The sequence below is a fragment of the Ambystoma mexicanum genome, chromosome 2p (assembly GCF_040938575.1).
Source record: "Ambystoma mexicanum isolate Mex_15411 chromosome 2p, UKY_AmexF1_1, whole genome shotgun sequence".
In the NCBI taxonomy this organism is placed as follows: domain Eukaryota; kingdom Metazoa; phylum Chordata; class Amphibia; order Caudata; family Ambystomatidae; genus Ambystoma; species Ambystoma mexicanum.
The window spans coordinates 1006421776-1006437619 of NC_090923.1; the positions used below are offsets into that span (position 1 = coordinate 1006421776).

General features: G+C 45.9%; 1 protein-coding gene across 4 annotated transcripts in view; it reads left to right on the top strand.

Moving 5' to 3' along the window:
* SNX32 (sorting nexin 32) overlaps positions 1-15844 on the top strand; it is a 490023-nt gene that overhangs the window by 252068 nt on the left and 222111 nt on the right. For all 4 annotated transcript variants that reach the window (XM_069644826.1, XM_069644829.1, XM_069644825.1 and 1 more), the window contains one exon: positions 7349-7453. In XM_069644826.1, coding sequence (XP_069500927.1) covers positions 7349-7453 — 105 coding nt within the window. The remainder of the gene's footprint in view (positions 1-7348; positions 7454-15844) is intronic.

Genomic DNA, 15844 nt, shown 5'->3' on the forward strand with positions numbered 1-15844 from the left:
TTAGTCCTTGCTAGCCTTACCTGTAAGTGATGCACTGCTGTCCCACGTATATATCAACAGCTGAGGTTTGCTGATTTGAGTTGCTTAATGTATTCATCTTTGAATGAACTATCTTACAAATCTCAAGTGCACAGGCCGTTCTTGGCTCTGATACTAATTTCCAGAGAGAGGTTACACCTCAAGGAGAATGTAATTTAGTCATTCAGCTCCTGAAGTATAAAAACATATGCGTGTTTAACACATTGTAATGGAAAACCACAGGAAAAATCTTACAGCTTGTACCATCCATGAACAAGCATTGGCAATGTTTATAGTTTTGGCTTTCATGTAGGCAGGGGATAGGCATTTCCCAGGCACTGCCATAATGGTACTAACTGGCCATTAATGGTAGCATCTGCATATTTCTGTGAGTACCTGGACATATGAAAGCAGTGCCTAGCAAAATCATAATACCTATGCACAAGCCAAAACGGTTGGCTTTTCCAATGCTTGTTTTAACAGGACATCAGTGCAATGATATGCACACTGCTTATAAATCAAATGGCTGATGGCACACATGGTTGTCATTTTTATTACACAAACTGCACTTGTAGCTCAAATTAAGCGATTAACTCTCAGAAGACTGCTTTGAAATGACACCGGAAGTCACTTCAAGCAGATAGTTGGATGTTACTATTTGATAAAATGCTAGCTCATTGCACTCCCAGGAGGATATGTGTTGGGCTTGGAGGGGAAGGAGTGGGTCGGAATGGCCACAGGCATTATCATGGCCCTGGGAAGTCCATCGGTGCATAAATAACCAAACAACACCCATAAGGCGTGTCCCTCCTCGTATCCTATCCCCCTCTAGGATGTATTCGAATGCAGTCATTTTGCTTATAATAAAATGGGGGAGGGGGTTGTAAAATGGATAAATCCAAGGAGATGCTTGCCGCAATATTTAGTCAGCATTCTATAAATAGGACCAGTGCAGATTGTATCCTCTGTTTTATTCTCCACAAATGCTTATCAACAGGGCAGAGGGGGTCTGTCCAAGATTGAGCTATGAGGGTAGAATGTGCCCCACAAGGGTCTGTTCTGGGTCCTCTCTGATTTTCCCTCTACAATACAATCTTCCGCTGTCTGCTTTCATTCCTTCTTCCAACCTGTCACTTCATCTCTTATGTGGATGACACCCACTTCTTCTCCTTTTCTGAGACCTAACACGCCACTGTCTCTAGCTGTCTCTCTGCTGTCCAAGCTTGGATGTCTTCCCACTTTCTCCATCTTAATCCATCTAAGACTGAGATTCTCTTTTTCCCTGCCACACCATCCCCCCTTTTGTCTCCCTCTCTTTCTTTTCTCTTCCTTCCTCCCTCATTCCCTGCTCATCTGCTCGTAACCTGGGTGTCCCTTTTGACCCCTCTCTTTCCTTTTGCCATCATATTTGTGACATAACTTGCACCTCCCGCTATGTCCTATTTAACAGCCGTTGTGCACGCCCTTACCATTCCTTTCATACCACCAAACTTCTTATCAATTCTCTGTTTTTCTCTCACATTGACTGTTGCTCTGAATTTCCACTTTGTTTTCCTGCCTTTCACTTGACCCCCCCCTCCGGTCTGTCTTTAAATCATCTATTCGGCTCATTTTTCTCTTCCTCCTCGTTCTTCTATTTCCTCTGCTCTTCTCTCCATTTTTGAATCCTCTATTCTCATTCACGTTAGTTCTATTGTTTTCAAGTGTATCCATGGTCTCGTCCCCTTTACCTTTTCTCACGCTTTATCCTCCCAATCGCACATTACACTCTCTGAACAACTTCCTGCTTTCTGCCCCCAAACCTCCCTATGCTTCCTCTCTGTTCTGCTCTTTTGCCCTACTCGCCCCCAAGCACTGGAACACACTTCCACTCTCTACCCATTCTTCTTCCTCCCTACATATCTTTCAATCTCACCTCAAATCTCATCTCTTATCTGCTTTTGACAATAACCCAGTCTCATCCTTCTTTACTTCTGTCCATTATTTAGCATGTACTGCTTCACCTGATTTTACTTCTTTATTTTACTGTTCAACACTTTGGCGAAAGCGAATTATAAATCAAATAAAATATAAAATACAGATACAGTGGTACAAGATCTCCCCCACATAGTGTTTGTTTGTCAAGAACTTTCTTGTATTAAGAAACATTTTGTAAAGCTTATGTTTGTCTACTCGTAGCTGAAGAACTATAAAGCAGCAAAGAATATTTTATATCAGGGACAACAAATTTGTATATATTTAAAGTTGCAGAACATCAAGTGTTTAAATGTGATAATGATGAAAGTGTTTCTGGAAATATGTGTTCCTTCTTTTTACAAAGTATATTGTAACTGTGAATGCGTTATTATTTTGATTTTATTTGTGTGCTACTTCTTTTATCTTTGTACTAGTGCCAATGCCTTGTCCACTGGCCAAAGTGCGTAAGGAAAGGATTTTTTTCCAGACTGTTAATACATTATGTGGTGTATTTGATTGTAATTGGTTGTAATTCATGTTAATGGAAAAAACAGTTTTTTTCACACAGTAGGACAACTATATATTTCCTAAGGCAACAGCTCCCTCTAGCTGTGACAATAGACACAGTAGGCAGTCTCTAAGTTACAGTAGGTGTTCATTCACACAGTAGGACCACTATATGTTTCCTAAGGAAACAGCTTTGTCTAGTGGTGACAGGCGAAGTACGCCGTCTGCAGGGTGGCATCTGAGGAAACCTAGTAACAACTACATTTGAAATTAACTTATTTCCAAAACAATTATCCACTTTCCCAATGGATTTGACACACCTTGACATGTCCCCAGGCATCTCCCCACCTCCGTCAGCATATCAACATGAAGCCTGGGTCTTTGTTCCTGAATCTTTATGAAAGACTTTAGAGTCCCATCTGGAGATGCCAAGTGAACATGTGGCTCTCTTCCCATCTCTTTCGATCAAGCTTTCTGGCATCGCTGAATTGATTTTGAGGCAGGGCTAGGAACAAAAAAACAGGCACGTGGGTGGTTTTCACAACAGTCTTTATTAGATGAGTTAACAAGACACTTCTGGAAAAACACACAGCAACATTTTGCTTTCAACTTGCTTATATAGGCTTATTTGGATGATGTAACAGCCCCATGCAAATTACTACTTTTTCAAAGTATGCTTCTAATAGGTTCTCTTAGCCAGAGGGAAAAAACACTTCTCTTTGACAGGGTGACTTATCTGGTGCACCCCAAGCCCACATTAGCATACTTGGCATTAACACTTGCTGTCTGATGCATAGACTAATAGGCTACCTTAAACCCGGCTGAACACAATTACATAATTCTACATCTTTTGCCAAGAACAATTTTAATCACATCACTGTCAATATCTTATGTACGCTTCGAGGTTCTGCCAAGTTAGTTTAATGCCCCTCTCAATTAAGTGGTGCCAAGTAATACAGCTGGTCTGTTCAAATTGGTATTTTCCCTGGCATTTATCTGACTCCATCATCAATCTCGTCTGCTTTTCCTGCCAAGTTCCAAATTTAACCTCCCAGACATACTTATCTCACAGCGAGAGACAGTCAGTCTGCAACTGTGCTACCCTTCAGGGAGCCATTATTTAATTATTCAACCTCAACCATTTCTCACTTTGTATCTCTTTTCTAGAATATATTTTTATGTATTCACGATATATGTGTAATTTAAGCACCCTTCACTTCCTGGGTCATTTTAACCCAAATATGCACTGTGCCATGTGCACTTTTTACCTAAAAATAAAGACACTACAATCCTGATTTCTGTAATAATGGAACCATTGATCTGCCTATCATGTTTTCTGTACTCAGTTGAGGGGCGTAGGGTCGATACCCCTCTACACGGCTTTGGCTACTAGGTCTGAATGTAAAAAAATATAGTTTGCTATGAATGATGAGTTTCACTTAGATGAGATCATAGAAACTGCCACTGTCCATGTACTGAAATCTATATAACTACAAAAGATATACAACCGTGTTAAACCCTGAAAAGGGGGGGCTCATGGTTTGCAATTACAGGAAATTCTATGTCTGTTTTGAGTTTGTCTCCGGCAACGCTTTGAAAATAAAGATTTATTATTAAACTGACCTCACCGAAAATGGATTTCTGCATCTGTGTTATGCATCACAAATGTCCCTTACTGGGTAGTCCTCGGGCCTCTCCTTATATCCTTACAAATATGTCTTCTGGTATCCTGAATTGTGTATAGAGTGTATATAAATCTTATCAGTGCCCCAATTTTAAATACTTCTATTGTTGCCATCATAGAGCTAGGCTGATGGGTGTTAGTATTGCACATCACTTGATATCCTTGTATTATCGGCAACCATTTTTCAGATCTAGCTCTCTTGGCCCCTTTTCCCAAGTCACTGGACCATGAATGAAGGTGTTAAAGACTGCCGTATAGGTTTTAGGTCCGAAGACTGCATACATAATACCAGCATTGGGGAACCCAGCCTGTGAAGGCTGTCCCCTGCAATGTCTGTCTTATATCTCCCCCTTTCCCCTGTCCATTTCAGGGGTCCTGCCGCACCCCCTGCACCACCTCTCCTGCTGCATGGCCCCACCACCACACTACCCCCGCCCCCCTCACTTACCTGTGCTCAACCCTGCTGCTTCTTCCGTCCGCTCTTCGGGCACTTTCCTCTGTGAGTAGTGCAACATGATGCAGACTTTTATGCGTTAGGCTTCTGGGGAAGCGGTCTAAAAACTGCCATCAGGTGGCATAAGGCCTTTTTTCTTGCTTTTTGGAGAAGTGGGTGTATGAAATGGTTGTCCAGTTTCTGCTATGCATACCCGCCCTGCCTTAAAAAACTCTTGGATTTGCACAAGTATGACATTTTCAAACTGCTGTATAACCAATGGAATCTGCCCCTTTTGCACATACTGAAAGTAGGAAGATTCCACAGGAAGTTATTCTAAATGTTGCCCGTGTTACGTTAATTGCAGGTGGCATTTACATGTTTGCAATATCAAGTGCAAAAAGGTGTAAAGGCAATTTTGTCGATGTTTAAGTCTTTCTTTTGTAGTGCGCAGTGCAAGTGACTAAAATTGCGCAGAGGGGCCCTTTTACCACATGAGTGCAAATGTATCTAGCCCCCTCTGTGCAATTTTCTAAATGTATTTACATGCAGGGCTCTCTACCTTCACTGTAAGTACTTACAGAAATCCTTCTCCAGTTGTAACAGGCAGGAGAAATCTGATAGTACTTTGGATGTATAAACAAACAAGCACCTTAATCCATCTGATAATTCCCTCTAACTGCCCAATCTTTTACAACAGTGCAAATAAAAGTTCTGATTCAAATTGAATCAAATGTTTTCTCAATGACGAGTGCTTCCACAATTATATGATCGTTCTTTGTCTTCGGCGGCCTGAATTACATTATATAATTTCATCAAGTTCAGCCCTGTAGATTTGTTTGCCATGAAGGCACCTTCATGGCAAACAAACATGTCCATGCTGTCCACCTTCTTAATTATCTTATGAAGGTGATTGACGAAATGCTTGCAGTTGTCTTCATTTCAGTCTTAAACACTGAGATGACTCTACAGGAAATAAAATGCTTTCCTTCCTTGCCTTTTAAAAAAGAATAAAGACAGTGATAATCATTTCTCTGATCGTGTGGCAGTGCTCCCTCTTCTTTGTTTCTGTTAAAAATACTGAAAAGCCTTTTCCACAGGTGGTTCCTGCCTCACATTGAGGGATTTTGTCTCAAATCCATTTGGTTCCAGTGTTTTTTCCTGCGGTACTTGGTTTGATGGCATCTTAATTTTTGATTTTGCCCCACTTTATAGTCTTTAGGTTCAGAACTTTCAGAAGTATTTTACCCTTATCTGGTGCCTGTTCTCTTTGAGGTGTACAGATACCATGCAATCGTTCTGCTATTTTTAGTTTCCCCTCTAAATTCCAAACCCTTCATGCTGAGGATCATATGGACCAATATATTGAAGTCATCATCATTCATGTGAAGTGGTGTTAACATTTTCTCTCCTTTACCCTCAAAATCATTCAAGGCACTCTGGGGCAATTGTAGATGTACTCATTTCCTTTGGATGCTCTGAATTTGTTCATTTTTTTCATCACCCCCTGGGAGACCCGGTATAAAACATGTAAGAATTATTCTTCATTCCTCTGTAACTCCTACTCTTTCTCTATTACCTCTTCTCAATGGTTCCCGCTGAGTTTTCAGAAATGCTGTTCCCTTTCCTCTGCTACATTAAGGACCTTTGCTATGCCCCAGTTTCTAGAGGGCCTTCTCTCCATCCCTTCATTGCAACCATTATTGATGAGTGATCTGAAATCTCGTAGAAGAGTTACCCACAGTGCTCTATTTCAAAGAAAGATGATTGAGCTGCAGTGAAAAAAGAGTATGATCTCTTATTGTCATTTCCTACCCATTGAACATTGTTAACCCTATTGCCTCGCCAAAGACTGAGAGGTATGGATCTCACTGTGTAGAATTCCCTGATCCCATGGTTCCGGCCATGTTCCTGTTTATGACTTCAAAGCATGGAATTATGCTGGTACTTGTGCTGTAAGCCTTTAACATTTCAAAAGAAAGTATTTTGAGAGTGGTAGTACGGCATGGACATTGATTATTGTGAATTTCTCTCCATAACATTATCCTGTCCGAATGTTGTATCGTTCCAAGTTATAGTTCATCATCCCTCTCCTGTCTTACACCAAATTATAGAACCTTACTAGAAATAGTTGCCATGTGCTTTTTGCCTTCCCTCCTCCTTTCCTTGTTCTACCGAAGAAATATAATTTCATGAACTGCAAATGTTTCCTACTTTGCCCCCATTTATCCAAACTGACCCCTGCCTCTGGACACATCTGTCACCCTCACTGCCTCTGCACATAATCATTCCCTCCCAAAGTTCCCTGAGCATTAACATCCCAGACTGACGGCTTTTGGTGAGCTCTTCAAGAGTAACACTCTTCCATTTCCTTTAGGTAGACATGATACACTAACGTGTCTTCAGCCTGTAGCCCTCCTCTCAATCTCCTTTTAACATTCTCATACAATTTGCAATGTTTTTGAACTGCTTGTCTATGGTCATTGGAATATAAATATATTATTTGCTGACTTGAAAGTTAATCGCCCCTAGATCCAGATTTAGTTTCTCCGAGTAAACTGCCTGTACCCCTATAGCCCAGCTTTTTGACAATGATTGCTGTACATTGAGTATCCATTTTACTGCAAAGAACAGTGATAGTTACTCTTTTCTGATTATCTCTAACTATTTCTCCAGACATCCCTTTTTGTTGCCCCCTTCTTTTCTCATTCCCTGGTTTTCACACAGTTAATTCTTGACTTGTCTTGCAGCTCAGTGTTCGGGGAAAGAACAAGAAGGAGATCCTGGGTGGATTTCTAAAAAATATTGTGAAGTCAGCAGACGAGGTTCTCATCACTGGCGTCTCAGGGCTAAAGGTGAGTGCAAGGGTCCATGTATAAATACAGTGAGGCCTACAGACCTGAAATAAAATATGTACACTGTGCACTCAACCTTATACATGCTTATGTGCTGCACAAAACAACTTATATAAACTATGCACTGTCTAGGTTTGGACCTTTGGGTCACATCTGAACATATGGCAACAAAAGGCATCTCATATTTCTAACCTTACCAAAACAAAGATGGTTTTATACTCAATCATAATATCACACATGTGGAGCAGGTGTGTGCCTCATAGCCAAACAAGCCAGCTGAAAGCGAGCAAGTGTGCAATGTAGCATGCCCTAAAAAGGCACAATTGACAAAATGTTGGATAATTCTGCTGAACACTAATGTTTACTCATAAAGGCCGGCCTATATCTGCTTCATGTTAGAGGCAATGTGCCAGTCATGTTTCACTTTTGTCATCGCTGGTACACAGAACTCATCATGGATGTGAATACAGATGTGCTTTCTGTGGGATGGTACACAATGCTTACATTATACACCCTCTTTTCAGTATGCAAATAACTTCATTTAGCTGGTTGTGAGTAGTCCCCTCTGGTTGGCAACATCCTTTAACCAATTGTAGGGAGCACAGCACAGCTGTACTCAGGTGATGAGTCTCCCGGCTTTCCCTGTTCATAAGCCAGTGTGAAGTCCTCCAGCCAAATATTATTCCTATTAAAGAATGTGTATGGTACAGATGTGGCCATGATTGGTCATGGCTCTGCCAGCACAGGATGTCCACGGCCCGCGCAGACCAAGATTAGATAAGACTCATATGAATGAGGTGGCTGGATTCAAGAACTTATGCCACTGAAGGGATGGCCTCTATCATTTATTAATGGATGTAGTCTTCTGATTGGAGCTTGAGATATTTCCACCCCTGGAATACATTTAGGGGCCGATTCATGGAACAAACGTGCGCCGAAAACCCCAGCGCAAGCAGGCGCAAGGTGGCGCAAGCGTGAGAAAGCAAGCGCACGCGTGCGATTCAAGGAAGGCGTTGCGCTTGTTTCCCACTGGTTGTGTGCCAAATCCGTGCATGGCGCAGACGGGCACACACGTCAACAAATGGTGTGCGCTACGCGCACAGCAAAAGCGCGCATAGCACGGCGCACACAACAAAAGTGGACGTAACACGCGGAATGGGGAATAACGCGTGAAAAAGAAGGCGTAACAGGGGAAGTACTGCAGGGAACAACACGGAACGCCCACACGCACGCGAACAACCCGTATTCATGGATTCGAATACGGGAAACCCGCGCACGGCAAAAGACGTCCACAGGCGTCAACATGTCTGCCACACGAAGGCAGGCGGAAGCGTCCCCGCGCACAGTATAAAAGTGCATGCAAACAACAAGCACGCATATACAGCTACGATGAATGCCCCATTTGTCGCAGCACTGATCATGGGACACTGCAGGAGGAGGAGAATAGCCAGGGCATGCATTTTTTCACCACGGACAAGCCTTTTTGGGATGCCTGACGATCAGGTCTATGGCAGGTATAGGTTTCCACCCCGTATCATCCTAGACCTGGTCAGGGAGTGGGAAGATGACCTTACATCCCCCACCCTCTGCTCCCAAGCATTGAGCCCCTTGGAGAAGGTGCTCAATGTCCTGCATTTTTTGGCCACTGGGTCTTTTCAACGGGCTACTGCATAGTGGGGGGAGGGGTCTCACAGGCCACACAGTCACGCTGCCTACACCAGGTCTTGGCAATCATGACAGCGCGCCCCTCAGTCCGCAGGCACATATACATGCCCAGAACACCCGCAGAAAGGCAGGCCGTTGTCCAGGACTTTTACAGGGTGGCACACTTCCCCAAAGTGCTCGGTGCCATAGATTGCACCCATGTGGCCCTACGTCCACCTAAGGCCCCTGAGCACATCTACCGAAGCCGCAAGCACTGGCATTCCATCAATGTACAGGTGGTATGCGATGCAAAGGGAATCATCACCTCTGTCTATGCAAACTACCCTGGCTCCACCCATGACAGTTTCATATACAGGATGTCCGCCCTGAGCCGGGCCCTGGAAGCTGGGCAGCATGGCGACACATGGCTCCTAGGTGAGTACAAATGCCTGTGCACATGCATGCATGTCACACACACACACACAAATACACAAACCCCAATAATCACAACCATTGTCACCTCTCCAGGGGACAGTGCCTACACTCTGAGCAACCACATGATGACGCCAATCCGGAACCCCACCACACCACCCCAGGTAAGATACAACGCGGCCCATATTGCAACCAGGGCCATAGTGGAGCGCACATTCGGAGTGCTCAAGTCACACTTCCGCTCCCTTGACCGCTCTGGCAGGCAGCTACTCTATGCACTCCCAATAGTGTGCAGGATCATTGTGGCAGCATGTGTCCTGCACAATGTTGCAACACGGCAGGGCGTACCGGTGGACATGGTGGTGCCCCCACATCCCCAACCGCAGGCACAGGCGCTGCCCGTGGAAGGGAATAGGGCACGTGGCGAGGCAGCCCGGACCCAGCTTGTGGCCACATTTTTCACCTAAACTCCCAACTCTGCGGAGTGCACACAGGCCTGGCACATACCAGGTGACAATCGATGATGACAAAGAGACAGTCAACTGTCACAGCCTTACCACCCTGAGATTGTTGCCATGGAATTGCCACATTGTGTGCATCCCTAGCTACTTAAACAAAAACAATCCTGTGTGACCAAAAGGCACACATGCAAGGTGTGAATCACACAGACCTGCAAAACAGGCCATGACTATCACTGGTATGTCACTCAAACCCTCCCAAACCACAACATGACATGGCAAGCAATAGCCATACACCAACACAGTACCAATAAGGTACACATTGCCATGTGAAAAATGTAAATTGGCATCAGACAATGATGCCTGACATGGAATCAGATGAAATGACTGACCAACAAGCTCCCGCCCAAAATAAGTCATACCCAAATGCATTCCAAAAGTTGTAGTTGTAACATAACAATGAATGCCTATCTACATGCACAATGTACATTGCAAAATCAACACTTCAGCTTCTGTGTGCCGTGTGCACCTCCTGCAACACACTGCTCAGCGCACAGCACAGTGAACAGCCATTGTGTGTGATGCACACCCTGAGCATCACATCTAAGCGACAAACTACATCAAAAAGCAAATTAGGCATGTACAGGATCCACAATTGGTCATAGAACATGTGCTGCAGGGACACAGTGGGCACCAGAAGGCAAACACAGTGTACACGTGGACATGGAAGGGTGGTTGTACATGTAGTGGATTATAGTGCGAGTGTGTGGGTCAGTAGGGACATGCACTCAACATATGCATGTGCAATCAATTGACCATCAGTGTCCTCTACACATCACATGTGAACATTCACCATGTGTATACCCCAGCATGTCAAACCACAACTATCCCCTCACACCTGAAAGGTAAACACAACACATGAACAGGCATTGATCAGCAGAATACATCATGTACATAGGATACCACAATTACAATGTCAGGGTGCCCATCACACTGCAGGGCAAGGCAACTATCAACAACAAAACAACCCCCCCCTCCCTCACAAATCACTACGACCCACTGAACAACTGCACCCGGGGTATTCAGCCTTCATCCTTTCATTTTACCTGGCCACGGGATCACCCTTCCCCTTTGTCGCCATCTCCCACCTTGTGTGTAAAAAGTTGCCAGCACCCTCAGAGGCCACCTTGATTTGCAAAAGCACTAAATCCAAGAGAACTCAAAGCAGGCCAACACAGAAGCCAAGCAAATAGCCTGCAGGCAGTAAAACAAACCAGAACAGCCTCCAGTAAATGACTTGAAGTAGCAGTACGCCACAAAGGCCAAATACTACCACAATGATGTTAACAACCAAGGTAGCACAGCAAAACAATGTCACAACAGGATGTGGACCATGTGTGGTACATAACATAGAATGATGCACCACGAACGGATGTGTACTGTCACAGCTCCCGTGTACAGGTGCAGGAGTGGCACGAACCAACCACCCCCACCGTGGTCTGGGTTCCTGCAAGGTCAAACTCACACAGGCCTCTGAGACCCTGGTGGGGAAGGAGGGTCAGGGATATGCAGTCGGGACAGGCATTGGCATACTGGATAACCGGAATGAGGGGCAGGAGAGAGGAGTAGGATTGACACGGGAAAGTAGGGAATGCACAAAAATGTAGTACTCACATTAACACATACACAATTAGACCAAACTTGTTCATCATGCACATAGCAAATTACTCAAATGGAAGTCAAAGAGAAACGTATCTCTGGGGTGAGTGCTGGCCTCCTGCCTGCGCACTCTCAGGTCCGGTAACAGGAGCAGTTCAATGCTGCAAAGAGAGCCACAGTTAATAATCTGTGCGTGCCCAAAACACACACACACACCACCAAATATGCCCCAAAGTAACAAACTACTCTACAAACAGACAATCTTGTGTGGATGCTTCGTACCCATACGTACCATTACCCCTGTGATGGTTCATACACAGTCAATGCAGTAAGTCAGGCGCCGGTGGGTGCGTGGCAAATGGAACACCAATGTGTCACGATTCACACAACATGCAATGTTCCCTGGGTAAGCAGACCAACGCATATAGCAAGGTCTGACTTCAGAACAAGTCGTGTGCCACCATGACCAAAATCAAGTAGGCAGTGCATGTTTCAAATTCTACTTGGAAATGAAATGCACTGCACCCGAGTCTGTCCCTTGCTGTCTGTCCCTGTGAGCTGCTTCTTTCCATGTCTCGGAACGCTACATGGCTAATACAAGCGCCTCAATGGACCATGGTGGACCGGAGGGTATGTGCCACTGCCCCTGCAGGTGCCCCAGACAACTTTCCCATCAACTAGCCATCAGTCCACTAACACATCTGAGCTGTGTTGTGCACTTCAACACCAATATTTGTCCAAGTCCACCGTCAGTGCTGCTACTAAGCATGCATGTGCAACTGGCCTGGTGGAAGGTTTTCTGTGTTGAGACCCCCCTGTGCTTTTCACCTTGCCTGGAGTCCCTTGAAACACGTCAGCAGTTTTCGGATGTATGATCGCAATCCCTGTGCCTCTGCTTGCGCACACATGCGCATGTCGGCACTACCAAACGTGTCCAGATTCCAGACGCCCAATGGCCCATGTCTGCTGGCAAAGGTGGTCTGGAGGCTCATCCCCCTGCAGAAAGGCCATGAAACACATGATTAATGCTTTAGATTCATCTGTGTGTGTCTCTTCAGGCATTTCATGACTGGACCATGTCAGAGACGTACATCAGAAATCACACCATCAGTCCGTCTTTCACAGTCAAAGTGTGGAACACACTATCTACGGCATGAATTGCAACAAGCACATGTACAGTAAAGATAAGAAACATACTACACAATGCATATCAATGAATGTACACATGAATCATGAAACACCCCATCTAGCAAAAGAAGAACAGTGGTCAATTACACCCCAATCATCCCCACTAGGGGTGTTAACACAAGTTCCACAGCAGCAGACATGCCACATATATGACAGTCCAAAGCCCTTGTGTAATAGGCTGTTACACCGAACCATTCTTGCGAGCCCATGGATAAGGGAAGCAGGAGTGGCATATGTGAGTCAAGGACCCCAAGCAGCAAACACATACACAAGACAGGCTTGAAGGGCCCAGCTGGAACAGACAGTGGATGCTTTCAAAAGCCACAAAGCACCACACCGTCACATGAAAGCACAATAGACAAGCAATTCTAAACTATATTAACTAATTACACTAACTATGAAAAACCTACATTACCTATTTAAACTAACTATCAAACAGAAGCTTAACTAACTAAACTAAAAGAAAAATCAAAAATGGCCACATACGACCCGGGGGAGGAGGCACCCAGGAGGGGGGAGGTACAGGGTGTTGCTCAACACCCACATGCGATGATACTGAGGAAAAAAAAACTCCATTGGCTCAATGCCTGCACAGCCTGACCTATGTGGGAGATAGATTGTCGCCGAGTCTGGCTCTTCCTGGAAAGGAGGATGTGGCACAGGAGCATGACCACGCCTAGCCGCAGCTTGCCCCGCGTCGGCAGCAAGTCTGCTGGACGGGTGAGCCTGGTTCTGTGTGGTGATGACACGTAGGTCTGCATGCAGAACCTCCTGTGATACACGTGCTTCCTCTTGCAAGGTAGCACGTGTAACACAGAGTTCCTCCTGCAATGCCTGGCTGGACAACCGCTGCACCTCCCGGCAAGCATGTAGCTCAGCCGAGATGGTACTCTCAAGCTGTGCAAACCACCCCTCTTCTGCCCGCTCCCTCTGGGACATCAGAAGGACACCCAGAGTGGATCTTGAGGGAAGCATACTCCTCCCTCAGGGCCTCCATGTATGCCTCTGCGTGAGCAGCAATTGCTTGACGCAGAGACGACATTTCAGCCTGGCGTGCCCTGTCTGAGGCCGCCATGCCCAGTCTGAGCGAGCGGGCCGTGGACCGCCCGCCTGCTGCTGGAGAAGCACCTGCCTAGCAAGGGGGAGCACGAATCGGGCCACACGCTCCATGCTCTCAGCGATGTTCTCCATTGCTGCCCCCTGCCGTTCAGAATTGGCAGTCATGTCTTGCTCCCACTCAGTATACTGCGGTTGCGCGCGGCGACCTCATTGCTGGGCTTGACCCCTGCGGGACCCAAGGACCGGGTGTCCTTGTTGTGTTGGCACCGCCCGCGCTGCACGATTACATGCCCCTGTTGACGTGATGTCCCAGGCACATCAGTGACTGGTGTGGAGGGTGACCCTGTGTCCCGATCCACCACGGGCGGAGGTTCCAAGACTGTCTGACCCCTCAGTGCAGGTGTCACGGACAGAGGAGTGTCCAAATCAGAATCACTCACCCCTGACATATGGACCTGATGCTCATCCAACTCGACATGGTTGTCAGAGTGTTCATCAGGGCTGGACTCATAGGCAGCCAGAGACAAGATGGACTGTAGCACTTGGGGGTTTTCATGGCCTACCACCCCACAACCCCCACTTGTGCTGGGTTGATGTAGTGATAACAACCCTGTGCCTGGCATGACAACACCATCCTCCGGCTCCATTGCATCATCATCTTTAAAATAGAGAGATAAAAGTTCACTACACATGTTAGAAGCACACAACACACACACACGCCGACACCAAACACATCAGGCAGACATGCGACACACAAAATAGAACCTGGCATGCATGCTGGGTCAACTTGAAATTGCTTCAGTGATTAGACCTGTTGAAAGGTGGCAGTTTGCACTGAAGTGGGTCTATGCAGTGCAGCAAATATGTATGTTACTCACTATCTACATGTACAAGGACTTCATGGTGTGTGTCAGAAAATGTGAAGGCAGTGCAAGGTCAACTTCAGGCATCACGTGCAATGTGCATTCAATGGGTAGCATGTCTACAAGCAAACCACCCCTCCCCCCAAGTGCAAAAGCAGGGATCCCTAGCATGTTATCAAAAGGCTGACCATAGACCTGTCTATTGACAGACAGTGTTGACTAGCATCAACAGCATCATGTGAGTCAAGTGACTGTGAGTCAAACACTGCAAATGATGATGGGACAGTAAGCAGGACACATGAGGAAACCTCTGGAGTACACCCACGGGTGAAGAAGACACTGCACCAGTTGGACAGAGTCATTGGCCATTAAACAGGCTGAGGCCTGTGACCCACACAGATTGTCAGACCCTAAACATGTGTGCAACGCAGTACTGAGCCACAGTTGACATGGAAAGGCAGATGAAATGCCATACAATGTAGGTCATCCAGGACTTGTATTACAGTGATCATCCAGTCATGGACACATAGGGGCATGCGTGGAATGCACATGAAGCATGAATGGGCACTCATGTCCCTGCGGGGCATCTGACCTCTGCACAGTCCAAGTGAGACACCCTGCATCAAGTACTAAGGATGTACCACACAGCATATGTCTGGCAGATTGGCCGCTGGATGTTAGCATGTACACAGTAGGCATGAACAGAGAAGTACCCAACGGCAATATTGTAGCAGACCAGTGCTAAGGTGGAATTGGGTTGCAGAGTGGGGGGTTGAGGGGCAAGGGAGCATGCCTACATTGAGTACCCGCTTACAGGCAGAGGACACATGCACGTCAGTCATGCTATGCATAGTCCCTGGGCTGAGAGGAAGGTCACCCCACGCTACATGCAGAAGTGCCAGTGAGCTGGAACATGGACCGGAGGGGCATACTGGTAACCAGCATGTGATTAGGGTGCAATAGTGGTGATGCGGACAGTCCCGTCTGCTCCACATGTCCACCATCCAGCAGAGTAGACATGCATCAGGGAAGCATTGCATTACTTGCACATCAGAACCATGTACACGTGACATGTAGTGGCAGTCATG